This window comes from Nothobranchius furzeri, chromosome 9 (assembly GCF_043380555.1).
Source record: "Nothobranchius furzeri strain GRZ-AD chromosome 9, NfurGRZ-RIMD1, whole genome shotgun sequence".
Classification (NCBI taxonomy): Eukaryota; Metazoa; Chordata; class Actinopteri; order Cyprinodontiformes; family Nothobranchiidae; genus Nothobranchius; species Nothobranchius furzeri.
This window is the reverse complement of record NC_091749.1, coordinates 59,920,587-59,943,413: the sequence shown is the minus strand read 5'-3', so window position 1 is coordinate 59,943,413 and position 22,827 is coordinate 59,920,587. Positions and strand designations below refer to the sequence as shown.

Sequence of the window (22,827 nt, the reverse complement as noted above, 5' to 3'; positions counted from 1 at the left end):
GGTTGCGTTGATTTGGCTAGCGATGTTGTCGGCGTATTATAACAGTTTATCCTCTAGCGATAAAACTTGCTAGGCTGCAAAACTGACATTAGCCAGGTGAGTGGAACAGCAATGAGAAAAAACGGCCCAAACTTCAGTGGCCGGACATCCACGCTTACCTAATCGACACGCCGAACCTTTATTCCCGGGAGAGCATGAGAAGTCCTACAAAACCCTGGATGCGTACAGCTATGTAACGGACAACCATGTTCAGGACATATTGCACGATTGTAATATTGAAAACTTTGTGGCTACGAAGACTGAGATGCTGCCGAGTCAAAGACAAGGGAAGAAAACAGATGTACAAAGTCTGGGTCATTGTAAACAAGAAACATAACTGCATTCTGACAATGAACTGCACCTGCATTTCTTCTTACGGCTCTTGGAGAGTACATACACTTTTTTCTCCTCTCCCTCCCTCTCTTATCTCAAGGCTCTTTGTTCTGTCTTGTGCACGGCGCTTTCTGCATTTTTTCTGGAAACTGGAAATGATTAAAATGGATCTGGTCAGTTGGTCTCTCAACGCCATTGACAAAATTCTTTCAATGAGAACAGGAGAAGGGGCTCTCGGATGCCCCTCTGGGACAGAGCCAGCTGGGTATATCATGGACTCCTAGAGACAGTGGAACCTGATATGCCTCTCTCAACTGTCTGTAGAGGATTCTGAAGATGTCTGGATATTCGTGGATTTTAATTGTTTGGGGACGTTCGTTAGTGCTTTTGCAAGCTTGTGTGGAGAGACGTGCCAAACCCCTTCCCCGTGTCATCAGGAAACAGCTACAGTGCTGCAGCAGTAGCCTACCATGTAAAACACAAAGATATCACCAGTGTTTCTAAAGCTCATACTGATAGAGAATGGCGCTAAGGTTCATGTTTGACAAGAATCAATATATTTTTATACATTTAATCAGCTGATGAATGTATGTTTATATTTCTCTAGACAGATGGAAGGGAGTTAGTTAACTGTTAAATATTTTACAGAAGGAAACATTTTGAGGTACATATATCGTATATCAGAATTTAGCTAAAAGATATTGAGATATAAGTTTTGATCCATATCACCCAGCCCGACCGTTATCACAGTCCGGACTGTAATGTTCTGCAGAAAACACAATTCAGTTTATATTTATATTAACAAAATTTCCTACAATTTGAACTGAGCCCCTTTCCTTAACTTTTGCCTTTGTGTGTAATAAAATAAAACACCTTTTAGCCTAAAGTAAATCACCAGCTTTATTTAAATCAGAAAATACAAACAACTCCATACTTTTAAAGAAATGTTGGTTTATAAGCCATAACCCACCATTAATGTAAAAATGTGTTTATTTATTTAGATATAAATTAACTAAATGTGCATTTCAGACCAGCCATTTACAACAAGCTAAATTAGCTCTTAGCTTAGCCGACATGTGGTGATAAACAGCGTCAACCAAACTGATCACAAGAAAAAGTTTGTTTTGTAGTCAAATTTAACTCGACAATTAAATTTAGTCATAAAAGTTCTGTAGAAAAGTTACTTTGATGCCATTAAAACAAATAATGTTCAATACACACTTGTAATGCCTAGGGTTGGAGGAGGAGGAGGAGTAGGACCCAAAATGCAGATATCTAGAACGACTCGGAGCAGGAGAGGATGTAAAATTAGACATCTTTATTAAGATGATGAGTCCAAGAAAACCAAATGAGGGCACAAAGCCAAAAATTCCTAGAAGGGCAGAGCCAACAAAAACCTGGTAGGGCAGAAGCCAAAAAATCCTAGCGACCAAAGAGGGGGAGGACAAAACAACGCTGACATGTACAATGAACCAACACCACACTGAGACGCAGACAGGGCTAAATACACTGGGGCAGGATGATTGGGAGATGAGCTGCATGTGAGTGGGGAGAGAAACCTAGTGAATTCAATTAACTAATCAGGGAGAGGAAAGTGAGCTGAGGAGGGGAAAATAACATGACCTTAGAATAAAAACAAAACCTAAAGACTAGAAGAGCAAGATAAATAACTAATGATCTAAGGAGGAAGGAGAACTAAAAAAACGGTGGTGAAAGAAACACTAAAAGAGACTAATTAAATGAAAAGCTGAACCTACAAAGGGGTGACTAGGGGAGACCAACGGGAACACAGGACCTGGGGGGATACCTGGGGGGAGAACCTGGAGGGAGCTGTAGACAAGGGGACACATGAGGAACACAAGGAGACACATCAGGGGATCCTAGAGGGGGATGGAGAACACAATGAGACACATGAGGGAGACACAGACCATGACAGTACCCCCCCACCCCCCACCCCCAATGGGCGGATACCAGACGCCCACAAGGCAACAGAAAAACGAAAGACAAGGGGACCAGAGGAGTCTGGGGGGCCGGCGACGAGGAACCAGGAGCCGGGACCAGGAGGCCCTGGGGGGCCGGCGACGGGGAACCAAGAGCTGGGACCAGGAGGCTCTGGTGGGCCGGACATCGGGGAATCAAGAGCCGGGACCAGGAGGCCCTGGGGGACAGGCGACGGGGAACCAAGTACCGGGACCAGGAGGCTCTGGGGGGTTGGCGACGGGGAACCAAGAGCCGGGACCAGGAGGCTCTGGGAGGATGGCGACAGGGAACCAAGAGCCGGGACCAGGAGGCTCTGGGGGGGCGGCGACAGGGAACCAAGAGCCAGGACCAGGAGGCTCTGGGAGGACGGCGAAGGGGAACCAAGAGCCGGGGCGTAGGATACTCAGTAGACTGAGGAGACGAAGACTCTGGAGGAGGGCGAGGAAGGGACGAGGACTCTGGAAGAAGGCGAGGAAGGGACGAAGAGGCCGGAGCGTGATGAGGGGACGAAGAGGCCGGAGACACTGGAGGGAACTCTGGAGATGGGGACACAGGAGACTCTGGAGATGGGGACACAGGAGACTCTGGAGACGGGGACACAGGAGACTCTGGAGGAGGGTGAGGAAGGGACAAAGACTCTGGAGGAGGGTGAGGAGGGGATGAAGACTCTAGAGGGGGGTGAGGAAGGGACGAAGACTCTGGAGGAGGATGAGGAAGGGACGAAGACTCTGGAGGAGGGTGAAGAAGGGATAAAGACTCTGGAGGAGGGTGAGGAAGGAACGAAGAGGCCGGAGGATGATGAGGGGACGATGAGGCCGGAGCATGGTGAGGGGACACTGGAGACGGGGACACTGGAGAGGACACTGGAGACGGGTACACTGGAGAGGACACTGGAGCCTGAAGAGGGGACACTGGAGACGGGGACACTGGAGAGGACACTGGAGACGGGGATACTGGAGAGGACAATGGAGACGGGGACACTGGGGGCTGAAGAGGGGATTCTGGAGGATGATGTGGGGACTCTGGAGGCAGAGGGGACGTTGACTCTGCAGGCAGAGGGGACGAAGCCTCTGCAGGACTAGACTCCTCTGCAGGCTGGACCTTAGTCTTTGGCAGAGACTGCAGCGTGGACTCAGGCAGAGGCTGCAGCGTGGACTCTGGAAGAGACTGCAGCGTGGACTCTGGAAGAGGCTGCAACGTGGGCTCTGGAAGAGGCTGCAACGTGGGCTCTGGAAGAGGCTGCAGTGTGGGCTCTGGAGTTGGAGATACCGCAGGCAGGGCCTCTAGGACCGGCTGGAACGGGGCCTCTCGGACGGGCTGGAGCTCGGACTGAGCTGGAGGTGATGGTAGGTGGAGCTCGGACTGAGCTGGCGGTGATGGTAGGTGGAGCTGGCGACAGTTGCGACGTCGACAAGTACGGCCCATCAGAGGTGCCACGATGGCGCCGGCTGAAGCAGAGGACAAGGGTGAAGAACAGCCTACCAGGGACGAGGAGGCAGCGCTGTCCGGACCGGGTGGAGGTTAGGCCCCTCAGAGATGCAGAGAGGGCGCCTAATAAAACGGAGGGAGCTGACAGATGGCAGTCCACCGGAGAAATGTCAATAGTGCTGCCTGGGCCAGATGAAGGTGTGGAGGTGAGTGAAGAGGGTGGTTGTGGGTTGCAGAAGGCGTCTTGCAGAGCCTTGGTGAAAAACCAAAAATTAATCTCCTCTATGGGGTAAAGCTCGAGATAGCGGGCAGCCCATTGCAGGGCTCTACCCTTTAGGCAGAGCACCATAAAAGAAACTAAATCAATGTCCAAACCGTCCATGTCCTTAAAGCGCACACAGTCCCAAATAAAATTCCGATAGGTGTCCGGGTCAACCAAACTGATCACAAGAAAAAGTTTGTTTTGTAGTCAAATTTAACTCGACAATTAAATTTAGTCATAAAAGTTCTGTAGAAAAGTTACTTTGATGCGATTAAAATAAATAATGTGCTTCATGTTCAATACACACTCTCTGATTGTCATCCATGTTTACAGCTTGGTGTCCAGCTTGGTGATCGGCAGCAATCTGGAATTTGTCATTTTGTCCTGAAAGCGCCATTCTGAAATGCCTATGTGTGTTGTTTCAACTTTTCCACTTTAGCTGATTATCCTAGAATGTTTTCCATTATTTAAACACTTCTCTGTCACATACTGTAAGTCCCAATTTTATTTGCAGTTTTTTTGTGATTTTTACTTTTATTTCAGCTCATTTAACCAGAACATCCACAAAAGAGCAGTTGTGAAGACTTGTGACCCCAAATATTGCTGGTTCACTGTGCGTATAAAAACACAAAAGCCACAATTTTACAGCTTATACGCATTTTTTGCTAATATCTTTAACCCTCTGCCTCTGGAGGCAGGCATTGCAGATTTGCAACGTTAAAACTTACCTACCTGGTTACTCCACATACGTATTTCATGAGCATTTTTTAACTCAGAAGTACCTCTGAAGGACTAAGTTGTTCATCCTTTTATCAAAACTTGTTTTGAGCCTGAGAGGGTTAACATCAGTTGTAATGCAAATTTTCTTTTGAGTTCGGAATGATCTTTTTGACTGTTTTGAAATAATCTTCAAGCCCTAAATCAATTGTTTTGTTACCCACACTAATACTGAGCCCAGTGTTGAGAACCATGGAGTTACTTTTTAATTCTAACATGCAGAAATCCAAATAAAACTGACTCATCAGCTAGAAAGATCAATTAAACAACCAGTTAAGTGGCTCTGAAGGAAGTGTTTTAAAGCGTGAGGAAACATCTTTATTGAAAAGCCTTGTTTCATTTATTGGAGACACACTTCCAGCAGAAACTAGGAGATATAGTTCAGGTGGTGTCTTATGAAAAAGGAGCATCCTGTGATCCTGAAGCCTATGTAAATTGAAGACTAAATAAAAATCTGAAAAGCTCAGAATTTGCAGTTTTAATTTCAACCATTCGCTTTCTGCAAGAGTTTGCATTTTAGTCTCACCCTGAAATGTTATTTTAAACATTGCTGCTGTTTCAGTTGGAGTGTGTTTTTAATCCCAGCATGCTGTGCTTATGCATTCTGACCAGACTCACAAAATTTAGGTTTCCTATTGGCTGAAAAAACAGAATGGTGTGTCATTTTAATACAACGTCTGTATTGTTAGCTGTAATTTCATAGAACAATCACTTGTAAACTTGTCTGATCTGCTGATGTGCGGTGTTTCTCTGAGGTACAGCTGATGAAATCTGAGTTTGTCCAACAGGTGGCAGTCTGGAATAATCCATCTGTGCAAAGGAGCTTCTGTTCAACTCAAACAGAAAAATAAATGTTAATTTTCCCTTTCTTGACATTTTGATTTAAACGAGAGTCTGTAAATCAATGTTTTAAATTTGATTCCTAATTTGCTCAATTATGCAAACTTCAGCACTGCACATGAAAAGAATTTTATGTTTTTATTTGCTTTTACTGTTCATCAACTGTGCACAGGATTTTATTTAGTCATTGAACATACATGTAGTATACATGCTGTTTTGTTATGTCCTTTCCCTATTTATTTCCAATAAGATCCGGAGAAAGTCCAATATGAACATCATCATCGCTATAATTCACATTAATGCACAAAAGATGAAAATATTTATTTTCTGGCAGTTGTGTTCTTTAATTCATTGCTCTTTCAACAACAACAGAAATCAGCATTTCCTTTTGTCTAAAGTCAGAGTTTCTGAACTTTAATTTCCTTTGTGATTAAAGATAGCCACCACAGCTGATTACATTAGCAAACACAAGAATCATTATCACTCATTTGCTGGACATTCATCCAACACTGATAATTAACCATTGAAATTTCAAAACTCTGTCAATTCTACAAATATTGAGTCACAATGTGATAACAGCATAGTCCTTTAAATCACTAATTATGATTTAGGATTAATGTAATTTAAAGAATATTCTGTAGTCCATGTCTACAAAGGGTTCTAGCCCATTTTCACCCTATTTAGTGAAAATTACTCCAAAAGGAAACATTTCCTAGGTCTAGACTCATGTCTAAAATTGGTTCTTTGTTCCCACTTTTAGGTGAAGACTGAGCCAAATGTGTGGGTGGTTCAGGGAGTATGTTTAGTGAAGCTGTAAGAGGGACAAGCCTCATTTATTCAAAAATATTTGGATTTTATGGGAGAGGCAATCTCCGGTGACACAATAACACCCAAGTGGTGTCCCACAAGGTCTACTAATGGGTTTCATAAGATCTCGCTCTGCTTCATGTGTGTATGGCTTTCTCTTTGCTTCAAATTTACATGTAAAGTTTAACGATAAGAAATTAATCAAACTTCCATAGACAATCACAGGTAAACCAGGTTTTATGTTGGCCCTTGTGAGTATTAAAGATGAGGGTCAAAGGGTCATCACTGCCAAGGTAACCCACCACCCACAACTCCTCCGCACCTTAATGATCTGCTTAGTTTCAAACACGTCTCAGTTACAACTTTCCCTGTTTTCTAACTTCATGCAGCTGAACACCCACACCCAACTGTCCTCTCGTGAAAACTCAATCTGTCAAACAGAATCAGCATTTTCCATTATTGGTGGTTCATAATAATTAATAAACACCATTTAAACTTGAATGTTGAAAACTGGATCAAGCTCAGCAAGAAAAGGGTTGTGATAGAGAGTTTTTGTTACCTGCTGATTACTACTTCATCTGAAGTTTGGGACTATGCGAGTGAGCTTTTCTCAGGACAAAATTAGACAAAATCATTACTTATAATATGATTCAACTCCAAAATCAATGTTATTTCCTAAAAGCTAAACAATGATTGCCACCTATTGGATTCATTATTAGTTCATGTCTCGTTTCCTTGAGTGAAACAAAAAAGGATGCTCTCCTAATTGGAGTTTCGAGCTGAACAGCAATAAATGTTGCAGCCTGGAGCTACATGTGTCTTCATTCAGATTCACTGGAATGAACGAGATTTCCGCAGAAACGGCCAATTATCCAGTTATAGAGCGGAGAACAAAAGCCCTTTTAAGTTGTTGTTGGCTACAAATGAACAACATCACAAAAATATTATGTGACTGCATTTGAGCAGAGAAATGCTAAATGTTGCCAAAAACTCCATGTTGGTACTTTCACGATTAACTATTGGCCAAAAACTAAAACAGTATGGATGTGTTTTGTCTATGGACCTGTTTCTAAAGTCCTATTAAGTTCATATGGAACATTCCATTCTATATATAGATGCTGTTCTGATTCAGCAAAGCTGGTGCGCTGTTAGAAAGCTGCTGTGGTGCTTCATCATCTCTATTTAAACAAGTGAACACATTAAAATAATGTCTTTTTTGTTTGTTGCTTTTTCTGGGATAGAAATCCTTTTGTATAATAACTTTAACATTTTCATTTCCCTGTGCCTTTCTATCTCTATTTCTCTTTCTATGTCTGAGATGACCTTCAGCTGATACACTACCCAGCCCAAAAAAAAAAAAAGTTGCCACCTGAATTTAACTAAGCAAATAGGTGTGAGCCTTCTATTGAAGAATAATTGGAAACAAGCTATATAATCCCAACAGGTGCAACGAGTCGCTTCTCATTTCTTAAACAACCATGTGGAAAGACACATCTGGTGGTCGTGGAAAAGATGCTTGTCTGTTTGAGAAGGGTCAGATCGTTGGCATGCATCTAGCAGAGAAAATATCTAAGGAGATTGAAGAAACGACTGTCCAACACATTATTAAAAAATGGTCTGGTGAGTCCAGCAGGACCCTGTTCCAGAGTGATAGTGCATCAGGGTAAGAAGAGAGGCAGATGAAGTGATGCACCCATCATGCCTAGTGCCTACATGCCTGTGGGGGCAGTGTTATGATCTGGGGTTGCTGCAGTTGGTCAGGTCTAGATTCAGCAACAGGATGTGCTCCAAGGATGAGGTCAGCTGACTATGAATATACTGAATAACCAGGTTATTCCATCTTTCCTATTCCAAGATGACAATGCCAGGATTCATCGTGTTCAAATAGTTGAAGAGTGGTTCAGGGAGCATGAGACATCATTTTCACACATGGATTGGCCACCACAGAGTCCAGACCTCAACCCCATTGAGAATCTTTGGGATGTGCTGGAGAAGACTTTGTGCAGCGGTCGGACTCCACCATCATCAATGCAAGATCTTGGTGAAACATTAATACAACACTGGATAGAAATAAATCTTGTGACATCGGTTAGGGTTAGGGTGAACGCACCTCTTCATATATTTGTCATATCTGACTTTTATGATGAATTTTCTTTCTCAAAGGTTTCTCTGACTTTTTTGGATGATGTCTGTTTCCTGAATAAATTCATGACAACAATTCACATTTCACGTGGATTTTGAAAAATGTGTAAATAAAAAGACGTGCTATGCATTTAATTAATTTCACTGTGAAGTATATTACGATCTTTTTCATACTGACCAATAATAAGTTATTTATTAAGTGTGAACATGTTCTGATACGCAGAAAAAGTTTTTTTTTAATATTTGCTCATGCTGAGAAAAAAAATCTATAGAACACTAACTTTTTACTCCACCAAGAAACCCCCCTAAGTGATTTTTGCATAATTTATTAATTTAAGGTAATAATGGCTATAATAATGTATTAATTATAATAATCTTAATTAATAACATAACATTAGGGAAATATCAGTGACAAGTAATAAAATCTATAACTTCTTTATTCAAACATTCCTTTTTATTATATAGATTTAACATATTTTTTTCTCCATAATGAATTCAGAGGATGCTGGGAATTAAAATAACATATCAGACTTTTTTATATGCCAGTGACATTTTATTACATCATAGTCTTGTTACAACTAAGTCAACCTTGAAAAAAATATGTTGTGAACAGAACATGTTTGCAAATATTTACAGCTGTGAAAAAGGAGTTAGTTTAATTTTAACCCTTAACTAGGTGCAACTTTACCATAAAATTATACAAAATAAAATATTAAACTGATTATAAGTTAAATGAACATGTAATATACTGTTATTTATGCGAGGAATATCAATGTTATGAAATACCATTTATATGAATAGTAGTAGTAGTAGAAGAAAAGTTATTGCACATTTTAATTACAGCTAAAGTCGTTTTTCAAAATCCAAAACAATAAGATTTACTGTAATTTTAAACACTAAGCTAAAGATAATTTACTATTGAAATATCTACAAGTCTTGCTTTTAATTGAGATGGCAAAGATTAGGGCATTAGACAGTTTTAGGGAAATTGTGGTTATTTGCACAAATTAAGTGCAATGTGAAAAAAATACATCATTCTTACTAAATTTGACCAAAATTTCACCCAAAAATAAATTTAAAAAACACTCAATACTCGTTTAGATTTTGAGTGGTTGGTGGTTTAAAGATGAAGAAGTGAAAGTTACCCAAACTGTAAAGCTGATTTCTGATATTTCTCCCGTTTTCTTTAGATAATTTAGCAGTAGAGCGCAAAAAGCCATCAGCAGCGCGCTCAGGGATACGCGGAGATGAGGCTCGCGCTCATCAGAGCGACTCCCGCAGCATCTCCCTCTGTGTGGCGGAGGGATACAATAACCGCTGTCATCGTCGTGCTGAGGCTTTTGCAAAGCAAAAATGTCTGCCTAAGGGAAACTCGTAACTGATATATAGAGGATATTTCCACTCGTATTGCGGTTTTAAGCCCACGTTTCGCTTTTTTGAGGCGCGTTAACAGAAGGCGGATCTTCACCAGATCACCCTAGTCGGAATTTGAATCGGAAAACAGGTAAAATATGAGGAGGAGTTTGCCAGAAGCTTCGGACCCGTGAAAGAAGTTGGGAGTTGAGAGATAGACCATCATTGCGTTTTGTTTTCTGGAGCATGCGACTGTCACTAACAGTGTCTGTATCTGTAATTTTAAAGTATTTCGCTGTCTTCATCGTAGCGCTGTCTTCGGACACAGTAGTGAGGGACTGCTGCTATTTTCGACCCATAACTGCAGCTAGTGTTAGCCGGCTAGCTCTGTAGCTAACAGCGAACCGCCGTGGAAATACGCTCTATAAATCACTGACATTAACACGTTGGATGACAGTCTGATCTGTGACTTGTTTCAATGTTTGACTATTACTAGCACGCGGTGTCATTACAGAGTGATATTGTTGCTGCACTAACGCGAAGCTGCAGCTCCCGGCTGTCTTTAGACACCCATCCACTTAAAGCGCTCCTTCTGTACGCTTTATTACACACATAAAGAAAACAATTAACCCAGTGCGTGTAAGATAAATGTCCGCATCATCTGATCAGTTGTAACATGAAAGAACCATGCGTGTCTCTGCGTGATGCGATGTTGGAGTCAACTTTACTTCATGGTGATGGTCTTTATTCTGCATCCATAACAAATCCCTCCCGTGGAGCTAGTCCCCGCTGGTAGATAAAGCTGCAGAGATGTGAACTGATGGACTGTTTTCTCCGCAGGTTTCTAGATCGCCAGAATGAATCCTCAGCAGCGGACTGCCGCTCTCGGAACAGACAAGGAATTAAGTGACCTGCTGGATTTCAGCGCGGTAGGATTTACTGCTTTTATTTCTTGCTTTTACCTGTTGGTGTCAGTCAGCTCTGTAAGCTTTAGAGGTGGAAGGATCCAAATAGGCAGCATTGTGAAGAAAAAAACATCTTAAAGTTTTGAAAATGGGGTTTTAACTTCAAAAAGCTCACAAACTCTTAGTTGAATGATAATTAAATATAAACAGAACTCCCCTTTGCACTTCACAGTTCCATAACCTGAGTTTGCTAGTGAATGCATGCATCTTTTTTTGCATCTTCTGCGCCAAGCCATGCATTTTTGGTGCAAATCTAAAAACTCACCCCTAAATTTTGGGTTTCCCCTTTTTCTTGACATGTAAAGCATTCCCTAATTTAATCGATTTCAGGTTTGCAGTTGAATCAAAAACAGTGTCATCAGTAAAAACAGCCTTAATATTAAATGTTGATTGTACTAATTCCCCCATCAGGTACTTTTAAATTACATCTCAGGAGATGAGTGGAACAATATAATTTGGACACATAAAAGTGTTAATTCTTTTTCGTTCTCCAGCTGTTTTCAGATGGGTAAAGAAAAACAATTCTATGAATTATGCAAAATGACAATTTGGGAAATGAGTGCAATAGGAGGATCCAGACTTTATAAATGAGTTTAACAAATCATAATCTGCACTTTAACTCCCAACAGCTGCTTTTGCATGGGCCTTTCTTTAATTGTGCATCTGTCTTTGCTTTCAGATGTTCTCTCCACCTGTAGGTGGAGGGAAAAACAGGCCTACCACACTTGGAAGCAGTCAGTTCAGTGCATCTGGTAAGTTCTGATCCCTTAAACCTATTTTTCCCTCCCCACTCCGTGGTTTCTGTTTATCCCGCCTTATTTGACTATAAAGTCTGCACACAAAACCGGTTGTTGGCCCTTGTCTATCTTTGTTTGCATTATTTGTGGGGTTGTTTAGAAATCCAAGGGAAAGTGTCTTGGCGTTCATTCTTGGATGCAATTCCTCTTCCTCCTCTGTAATGGCTGTGTTTGCTCCTCACATCTGGTGCTCGAAACCTGAGCTCTCCACCTGGAATTGTAGCGCGGCGCTGCAGTAGAGATGTTGGAACAAAGCACAGTTTAGACCTTAGACATGTGTAAATATTTTATTGATTTGTTTACCATCATGGTGTAGTGCTGTGAATGTTAATCATTCCACGCATTGGTGTCAGATAAATAAATAATGCATAAATCAGGAGTATTTAGGTAATGACCAGGTGTTGTCAGGTGCAGGAATTGTTCACAGAGGCGGTTATTATCAAGGATTTGCTGGGATGTGTAAGAAAAATGTGTCTAATTCTGAGTGTTGGAGCTGCTTTTGAATTGGAATTGTAATCATCTTAGCGTCTTTTGTGGGTAGTTTAGTTGCAATAACAAGAGTTCAGACTCCCTGCTCCTGGATCGCTTCCTCTAGAAATAAACGCTACAGGACATTAATCTGAAGCACATCTATTGTCTGATGTGCCACTAGAGAAAGTCAACAATCAAGCATTATGTTTTCTGAAAGCGTGTCTTGTGTGCATTCACAAAGCCTCATTGTAGTCAGTTATCTGTGAAACGAAAGACACACATTGCATAGAAATGACAAAGAAACAAGAACAGAGCTGTCACACATGAACTGTGGAGCTGTGAGGATGACTTTTATGATACCTAATCACTCACGGATGCTGTGTGTGTGCACTTTTCAGTAAAACAAATCACAAAGAAGCTGCATTTTTCACTGCTTTTTAAATGGTAACACCACCAAGATCTTTATTTATTACAAATACTTCCAGTTTGTTTTCTCTCTGATTGAATACAAAATAATATAATTTTTTAAATACATTTATTAATAAAATATAACTACATACACTGTCCTCAAACTGTAAAGATCCTGTTTAATTTTTCTAATAAATAAGGGTTGAGAAAAATAAAGGATTTAAATGCATATTTCTTTTGATGGAACATCTTCTCTAACCAGTTGCATCTAAAGCGTGCTGGTGATGGATCATGGAGCATGTAATTCTTTAAGGTTCGTTGATTTCAGAACAACATGCAGTTTTTTTAACTAGTCTGCATCAGATACTGTTAAAACTTAGTGTGTATGATCTCATGGAGGCCATAACTGTATTACTGTGGTTTAATCCAGTTGTTGGAAAAAAAAGCACTCATCACATCAGAAGAATTTTGACTTAATTACAGAGCTCATTTGCTATATTTTAAAAACTTGAATAAAAAATGAATAATTGTTTTTTGTGCAATAATAATTAATTGTAAATCATTTAGAATAAAAAAAAGTTTCTCAAAAATTTTTTTAAGTTCCCTCTAAAATCTTTTTAGAGATGTGGATCACTGAAAAACCATTTTTAATGATTTATTTATTTAGATAGATAGATAGATAAACTTTATTGTCCACCTCGAATTGAGGCAGAAATTCGCCTTTGACATGGCTCACCTTACAATACAATCCATATCGCATTCACACAAATATATAAAAGACAATTAAAAGGTATTAAAATGTTATCATCGTAAAAAAAAAAATAAAACTTTAAGAATTCAAAATTGTAATTGCGGTGGGAACAAATGATTTCTTATAGGCACCTTTCTTGGCCAATGGAACTCTGTACCTCCTTCCTGATGGAAGTAACTGAAAATTTGGGTTCAATGGACGGGTTGAGTCTGCACTGATCAGGGTAGCCTTCCTGTGCACTGCTCGCTCGTGAAGAACAGAAAGTGGGATCTGAGATGAACCTGTAATTTTGCTGCCTAATTTAACAATGCGAGAGAGTTGTTTCTGATTATAATCCATTGCTCTGAGTTTTTCATGCAGGCTGAAGATGAAAATAGTCTCCTACACCTATCTCCTGCGTTAGTTTCTGATAGAAAATAGATGGTGAAACTCTAGGATTTGAAATATCCTGACAGATCTACGTCACACTGTCACTTAACATTCGTGGACTCACCCATCTTGACTCACGACAAGGAAGGCTGTTGTTGCTTTAGCATCCAGGAAACAGCAGAGAATGTCTCGGCTAGTAAAAGCAAACTGTTAGCATTAGCAACTCTACCACACGTCAGAAGATCCTCCAGGCTTGTCGTGTTATGTGTGGAGATAAAGCATCAACGTTGCAAAGCAAACAGAGTCAGTGATAGAGTCGTGTTGCTGTAATCCACTCAGAGGCAAGATGTCCAAATATCAGGAAATAAGACTCCAAACCCTGCCGTTTGAAGCTCATCTCTGATGTGGCTCACTTCTAGTCCCTGAAACATCATTTAGCATTTCTCTTATGAAGTTTATTGACACGGGATAAATTATATCAGTTGGAGTCAAAACTTTTTATAACGATATGTGTCGATTTATTGCCCAGCCCTAGACTGTAGGTGGACCAATCAGACACGCATTTACCTTTACACACGCTGTCGTCTTTGATCATAATATTCATCTCCTTCATTCTGGACAATGGTTTCTCTCTCTACCATCACAGGTGTTGATTTTACATCTTTTTAAACTGTAATCAGAGCAGTTTGTCTTTGGTCCATGTCCACTCTCTTCCCATCATCATAAGATGAGCTTTTGTCCAGAGAGCACTTTCTCACTAGAGTTGAAAAATCCCTTCCTTCCTGATGTGTTTTATTTTTCTGGATTCAGTGGCAGACTAAATTGAGTGATACTGGTTATTCCAGGACCTCCCAGTCCCACGTGACTGTATTGATCCCAGTAGGTCAACAGATTTTAATGCTTGAAGGTCACTAGGATCCTTCACGCTCTGTCAATCTCCTTTTCTCTCTGTATTTATTTATTCAAATGTGCCGTTAATATTAAAAGTATTTCTTCCTATTTTGCAATGTAACATTTTTCTTAACTTATCCACGATTCTCTGGGACAAAGTGGGGAGCAACAACACGCTGTAGCTGGGGACCACTGAGACATTGATGGATGTTGTTTTCTTCTGCAGAGCCTGACATTTCTATCAGCTCTTTTATATCCCTTGACTTGTCTTGGTTTTTACTTTATCTATTTTCTATTGTATTAATTGCATCAAATAGCATATTTGTTTACATTTTTAAGGGAAGCTGAGTTGGTGAGTAAAGACACAAAAATGTACCTGTGTCTCACAGGGCATATAGGGGACTTCCTAAGTTTTCTGGCACATTTTATGGATTAAACTAAATTGTACAGAGTGTGGCTTTATTTTTAGCATATTTCAAATATTTCACTTTTAATAAATTCGCTCCTACACAACTTTTCATTTGCAGCTTATAATGTCACTAAGCTAAAATTAGATTGCATCTGCATATATTTTGATTTAAATATTCCTCCACTGAAGGCCTGTGATGCTTAAACCCACCTCCCCATCCTTTCAGGCCACAGTTAGAGCTCATGTCTCTCAGATCTTCAAGGTGGAGGAAGAAGCACCTATATAAGTGGTTGGGAACTTAAGGCGAGTGAGTGTGCAGGCCTAAGTGTGGAAATTGCAGGGAATGAGGGTTTGGATTATTGCATCTCAGCTGGGCATTGCCAGGTAATTGAAGCCGAGTGGGACAGGCAAGACCCTTCAAAAGTGTGCTGGGGAAAGATGGATTGGGAAAAAAACGGAAAAGTGGCTCTAACGGAGCGTTATCATTTCTCCCCTCCAGCTGTGTTGATGATGCAAATCTGATGAGGCTATTGTGACACGGATCATTTTCATTTGGTGGTGCAGTGGTTGGTTGTGACTAGCTGGTATGGGCTGGTTACATGGATCAAAAAAGGAAACGTTTCACAGCTGACCTTAACTATAAAGGTTTTCACTGCTACCTTGATTTATGCAAAACAGCCTGGAGATCAGCTGCAAAAAATTATGACTTGATAAACAAATCAGATTTACCTGCAGTCTAAACTTGTTCCTATAAATACAAAAAAAAAACATTGTGGAAAGGGCTAACCTTGGTTTGGGGGAAATTAACACATTAGTTTAGCAATTAAATAACAAAACAAAGAGTTTTAAGTCATTGGTATGTTGAGTCCATTTGACCTAATAGGGTTAGGGTCAAGCTCAGTGTGAGATTTATCTGAAACCGCTGACACTGACTGTATAATGAGGTTCATGGTTTGTTAAAATGATCATAGATGTGAATTTTTTTCTAAATGGGATCAATGAAGTCACTCGTTTATATGCTACATATGCTTGTTAACGAGTTTAATCAACAACAGACAATGGTAGAAACTGAATAAAATGAGTGCCAATTGTATTTTTTGTGGTTCTTCATTATACACAGAGCAAAAAGAGCTTGTTTTTACCTTTGCTGACATGTTTTGGCATCTACTCCCACATTCGTCAGAGCAACCACCGATGTTGGTGGCGTCACTTCCATTTATTCATTTAGAAGACTTTATTGTAGCTCGCTTATATATTTAATTTAACAAATCTATACACAATTAAAAAAGTAAAAGTCTTGTTATATATTTATATTGAAACTTATACATATAAAATATAACGTTATCTCCCATGTCATGTGACGTTACGTGACTGCCGCAGAAGCCGCGGTCACGTGATGTAAGTCTGTTCCATTTAACCGTTTTCTTTGACCAAGGAAGGACAGTGTCCTCGTAAGCAAGGCGCCTGGCCTTACGAGACATCTCCCCGCAAGGCCTGGCGCCTTGACATTGAGAAACACCCAACATTTTACAACAAGATTTCTACAAAAACTTGTGAAGCACTTTAAACTTCGGTTTGGTCTGATCACACATGGGTCATCTGACCTTTTGAATTTTTCTGTCCACTGCATGTTGAGAATTGTTCGATACTCACTATTGTGTGTGTGTGTGTGTGTGTGTATGTGCAATAGAAATTTATTGTTGGATTTTGAGTGTCTTTGAAATGTCATACCAAAAGTAGGGCCAGTTTTCTCTTTTAAATTACATTTAGACCACCCCTGCCAGTTTGTGTTTTGTTATTTTTCAAAAGTCTTACTGTAAATAAGTTTGCAATAAGTAATGTTGTGTAGGAAGTCTGTGCTCTGTGAAAGGGAGGGGTCCCTTAAGTCCTTACCGGAGATGGTAATCAGATGAGAAGACAACCTATGGGCAAAACTTAAGAACTTTGAGAATTTCGAGTATAAAAGGTTTCAGTTAGACTAAAATGTGTTACACAAATTTTTACTGAATGACCTGAAATCTGTTACACTGTAGATGTAAAAGACAGCATCAAACATGATAAAAGAGAGGCAAAGTGAGCCTGTGTAGTTTTTCCATGAAGCCACCGAAGAAGAGGAAATGAATCTGCTGTGTTCAAACAGCAAAGCGTGGTGTTTGTCAGGATGAAACTGATCTAAAGCTCTGCTCACTGGAGCGTGATTTCTGGTTACAGAAATGTCACAGAGTTTCTGGTTAGGTATATAATTAGAGCTTCAAAATTCAAACAAAGACTTGCCGTCCAACAGGAAGGTTAAAAATGACGCAGCGTTAAAAAGACCCTAAAAATGCTACTAATGACAGATAATTCAGCCTCAGCTTGTCAAACTGATGGTTTGTAACGCATTAGTGTTCACTTTTGCAAACTTAGCACGTCTAACCTGGCTTTACGAATGCGTGTGTTGGTGCAATACATAAAATGTCAAACTATTTACTAATATCGAAAACTTTTGTTTTCTGCACAGTCTTTTTCTAAGCATACATTTTTTTAATTTGATTTTCTTTATTTGAAGGTGAAAACAAGCAAATGGTTTTGCAATTTACTGGGAAAATTATATTACAAGATAGATGATCAATAACTGTGGGAATGTAAATGCCTTATTCACTCTGCCGCCATGGTTTTGTTGTTTCAACAACACAATATTGTTTTAAACAGCAAGAAGAATCGTGGCTTCAAATATCGGTTAATGGCTATGTAATATAAACTAGATTGTAAATACCAGATATGATATTTTTCAACACAAGCCAGATGGTGTAGCTTGGCATTATTGATTTTTGTGTTTCTCTGTTTGACTTTTGAAATATGAGATGAAGGTTTTTGTTCATCTAAAGATTTGGTTTTATTGTGTTTCTCTTCTCAGCTGCTTAGCCCGACCTACATCAAATCATGAATTTGCACATTTAGAGCATACAAAGCAATGTGATCATGAACAATTTAAGTAAATATAAAACAAATTGAAAAAAAGGATCCCTTCTCGTGGCAGCTGTATTGGGAGGATAATATTGTATTATTAAGGTAATTCTTGACATGGGTTATAGGTGTAAAAATTAGTTTTTTAATAATGATTTCTGATTATAATCAGTTACTATGAGTTTTTCAGGCAGGCTGAACATGAACCTATCTCATGCATTAGCTTCTGATAGAAAGTACACTCGAGCCGTTTTTACAAAACAATGTCTCCGACTGGCGATAATGTTGCGCAATTTTTACAAAAGATTACACAGTGGTGGCATAAAGGAGGTATGGGGGCGGTCTCTGCACTTCAGTTTATCATGAACATAACTTGCTTTTTTTTTGGCGATCTAAGCTGCAATTATTACATTTTTTTAACAAGCCGCTCCTAAAGGTGTCTGTCCCCTTGTAGTCTGGTGATCTGACCAATAGCTCTAACAGAGAGAAGCTCCAGGAGCACTGCATTACTCCAGATTACCATCACAGCTGATTCTGTTTACAAAAGTGAAACTTTCGGCCGTTTTTACTTTCATTTTCAATATCGTTGCCAGCCGGAGCTCAGCAGTAACTTCTCAATGAGATCATGACGCCTCCCTCTGTTGCGCCAAGGCGCAATTGCCATTTATAAGACTGGCAATTACAGCAATATTACTACCAAGCGAGGCAGAACGAATGCCGCAAAATAAGCGCATCGCCATGCTGGCATGGTGCGTTTTTAAGGCACACCATTGTGGTAATTTTATGTTGATTTGCTGGCTTGGCGTGTCTTGTTAAAAGTGCTATTGAAACGCTAGGATTTTAAAAGCCTGACCTATCTATATCAAGAAATCGCTTGGACTTACCCATCTTTACTCGCAATGGGGGCTGTTCTTGTTTTAGCATCCAACTGCACTGAACGTCTGAGCTAGCGTTAAGTGTAGAATTTTAATTTATTTATAGGAACACTGTAAAGGATTGCTGTAATGACACTGACACTAGTCAGTGACTCGATGCAATTTGCTGTGTTCCATAGAGGAAACTTTTTACTGATTGGGTTATTGAAATTAGCTGTATTGATATGTTTACTTTGTGAAGTGCCTTGAGACGACCCTTGTCGTGATTTGGTGCTATATAAAAAAACTGAATTGAACATAGAGGTAACGCACCCTGATTCATACCAACTTATTGAAGATTTATTTTTTTATTTAATGCAATGTCCTAGAATTAGTATTTGCTTGTCTTTTGTTCAATACCTAGATATGTTACTTTTACCATTTGAAACAGAAAATAGGTGAACCATACAGATACCTTAAATAGATGTAGCTGTGACAGCAGTATGTGTGTGTGTGTGTGCGTGTGTGTGTGTGCATGTGTGCGTGTGTGTGTGTGTGTGTGTGTGTGTGTGTGTGTGTGTGTATGTGTGTAGTGTTTCTGTCAACTCAGTAATTTTTTTCATTTATGAAAATGGTTGCTAATGAATTTTTTTGGCCATGCTTTGACCTGTACGTCATTGTTTAAAAATGACACTTTCCTGGTCATTGCATATTACAAGGCAGCATTTTGTTAAAATTGCTGATAAATTAGCACATTATTCTGCTTGATTATCTCTTTTTTCTTTTAAATCGCAATTGCTTATTTTTGCTCATATTTTTAAACATTTTCTAAATGCTTTTTTATATTTTTACATTATTTTTATTTTTTGTTTTTGTTTTTGTGAAGCGCCTCGTGATTTTTATCTTGAGAGGCGCTATAGAAATGATATTTTCTTCTTCTTTCTTCTTCTCATTTGCAAATTTTATGAGAAGTTAGCATAGACGACAGCATGTTGACAGAGATTGGGATTTATTTTTAAAGTCGTGTGCATTTTGGTCAGAATGTGTATCTCTGGTGTGAACTGAACTTTGTGAGTTGTGGTAACTTGCTGAATGAGTTGTGCATCCTTTGCTCTGACAGGTATGGATGAGAGGACCACTCAAGCATCTTGGGCCCCAGGTGGCGAGTCCAGTCCTTCCTATGAGTCCTCCCGGGTAAGATGACCCACAATCTAACACCTCTGAGTGGCATTTCTGCTCCACAGCACATCACTTAACACTCGTTACATGAAAGCGGTAAATTCACAATGTTTTAGTCTCACCTTATCTCAGTGCCTGCCGTGCTATTTGACCTATATAGACACATTTCTCTGTGACACGATGTGTTGGAAAATCTACTCAGGGCTTGTGGAATTGAAAATTTTTTTCCCCCAAACTAACCATCCAGCTAACAGGGAGAACAGTAGCCACAATCTGATGTTTCTTGCAAAGTGTCCAAAATTCATGCTTTTATTAACTCAAAGCCAAACTGATTATTTTTTATTTTTCATCACTTACATGATTATGATAGTCTAACAGCAGCTTTCCCCTGGATGCCTAATCATCTAGTTATGTCTGCAACAGCTGGCGTTAAAGTCGGTGGTTGTGTTTCCACCAAGCAGGGAGTGGCGTGTGTTGGACATGTCTCACAGCCGTAGTTGCAGCGCTCTAATTTACGCTTCAAATCGTGCCAGATCGGAAATAAAACAACAAGGAACCGGAGTAAAGCATTTGGTGAATTTCAAAATAAAAGACAAATGAAGATTTCTGATTGCCTAACTATAAAAAAAAATGTCATCACCTGTGGCGTCTCCTTGGCGGAGAACAGAAAATACACCATCATTCCCTCTGCTTATTACACGAAGAAATCACGCGTGATCTTGCAGTTCTCTTGTGATCCTGCGGGACCAGTTGTGTGGAACCGATGTGTGGAACGCATTCACCGCTGCTTTGCATCTAAAACACACCCGGTAGGAAAGGATGCACTGCTGAGATCAGGGTGAAAACGCATCTATTCATTACACGCCACTTACACATCTGGTGGAAAGCCCAGATGATTTTCCTCCAAATCCTAATTATGATCATGAAGCCTGTAGCAGTGATATTTTCAGTCACATTGTGAATGGCTAAATCTAAAACATATTTAAACTAACAAGCTTTATTTTACATCTTACTATATTTTACCTGATATATTGTTTTCCTTCTAAGACTAACTCGTTTTCCTACTTACAGCTGTGTAATGTACTGATAACAATATAAGCCCAGGACATGGTCTGCTGGCACATAACATGTTGAAAACGCACCGCTTTGTATCTTAAAGTGAGAACCTCACGCCGTCTGTGTGAGAAAGTGTGAACAGTTCCCCTCCGCTTGTTTGTCCCTCACACTATGGTTGTTCTGGATGCCCTGTATGAATTTCATTTAATGTCAATCTCCTGTCACTTTCTATTAGAACTCAGCTAAATGTCAGCGCCACTCGTGCTGCGTTACCTTGTTTATTTCTCTGTGCCCTTCCCGAATGAACATCTACAGGCTATGGTAACATAGGCAGCTTGATTTGAATTATGGGACAGAGAGGCTTGAGATATCTTAGCTCCAGGTGCATATAAATGAGTGATTCTGACATCACTAGGCACAGCGTCAGCCAGCAGACAGCTGTTTGCACATCCATTAGGGCTGCATGCAGAAACACTAACACAGCTGCACAAGCTTCTTATTTTAATACAGATTTGAATACAAAGCCCATAGGATGTTATATATTATATAAGAGTGGATTATATAGTAAAAAAAATCTATATACTTTTATAGACAATAGATGCATAGCCTGGCCAAAATAAGGTCACACACTGTTATAGCAAATTTGGAAAACTAATTAGCTTAATTTTTTTTTTCATGCCTCTTGACAACAGTCTAAAGTGGTTCTCTCGCATTTGTCCAAAAACTTCAGCTAATAACACGTTTCGGACTTAAAGTATCTGTTGGTTCATTCGGTTGTCCGTCTCGCTAAGCTGCCACACCTCCCTTTATGTATTACACACTTGCATATTTAGCAACAGAACACCACTGGTGTGAGAGGTTCACTGCCTAAATTAATAACAGAGAAGGAGAAACAGCTGGCTGCTACCACTTAAACTTCAGGACAAACTGAAGTCCCAGGAAAAAAAAACATTTGAAGTCACGGACAACTAAAGGCGATTGGACAAAGAAAACCGAAACTGGTGTTTAGCACCATCTTGTTTCCTCTGGAATCTCGGGTTTCCAGGTCCAGCAGAAGCGTCTCAGGAAAAACACCCGAAGAGAGGGGTGAGTATTCCATGAACGTGTTTGCGTTTAAAACCTAGCTCGTTCTGTAGATTCGCTAAAGCAGCTTTGATATTTTGCTGTACCTCCTTTTATTATGACCTGCATCTCACTAGATTTATTTTCATCTTGGTGGCATACATTTTTCACCAAGATCTTGGCTTGATCATAGGAGCATCTGACCACTGCAAAAATAATTTTAGCCAGACACCATAACCAGCTCAGTGGCCTAGTGGTAGAGTGTCCGCCCTGAGACTGGGAGATCAGGGTTCGATTCCTGGTCGGGTCATACCAAAGACTTTGAAAAAATGGGACCCAATGCCTCCCTGCTTGACACTCAGCATTAAGGGGTTGGATTGGGGGGTTAAACCACCAAATGGTTCCCGAGCGCGGCTGTGTCTGCAGCTCACCCCTCCCCCAGGGGATGGGTCAAATGCGGAGAACAAATTTCGCACACACACCAGTGTGTGTGACAACTAATGGGACTTTAACTTTAACTAACCTGCTGGCATTGTACTCTTGAACTCCAAAATCCCAAGCAAACCTTCGATGGAATTACCTGGTCATTAAGTCAGCTGATTTCATAATGTTGCTGAAGCCAGACTGGACTGTCTGCAGCAACCCTGGAGTGGCAACATTTTTTTTTTGGCAAGACCGTGTATTTTGAAAGAAAAAAAAAATTTATAC

At 40.1% G+C, this 22,827-nt stretch overlaps 1 protein-coding gene across 3 annotated transcripts in view; it reads left to right on the top strand.

The window, feature by feature from the left end:
• Positions 1-9,954: 9,954 nt before the first annotated feature.
• Positions 9,955-22,827, top strand: part of tcf12 (transcription factor 12) — a 76,705-nt gene continuing 63,832 nt past the window's right edge. For all 3 annotated transcript variants that reach the window (XM_054732097.2, XM_054732092.2, XM_054732091.2), the window contains exons 1-4: positions 9,955-10,112; positions 10,802-10,890; positions 11,606-11,678; positions 19,943-20,016. In XM_054732097.2, coding sequence (XP_054588072.1) covers positions 10,819-10,890; positions 11,606-11,678; positions 19,943-20,016 — 219 coding nt within the window. In that variant the 5' untranslated portion in view covers positions 9,955-10,112; positions 10,802-10,818. The remainder of the gene's footprint in view (positions 10,113-10,801; positions 10,891-11,605; positions 11,679-19,942; positions 20,017-22,827) is intronic.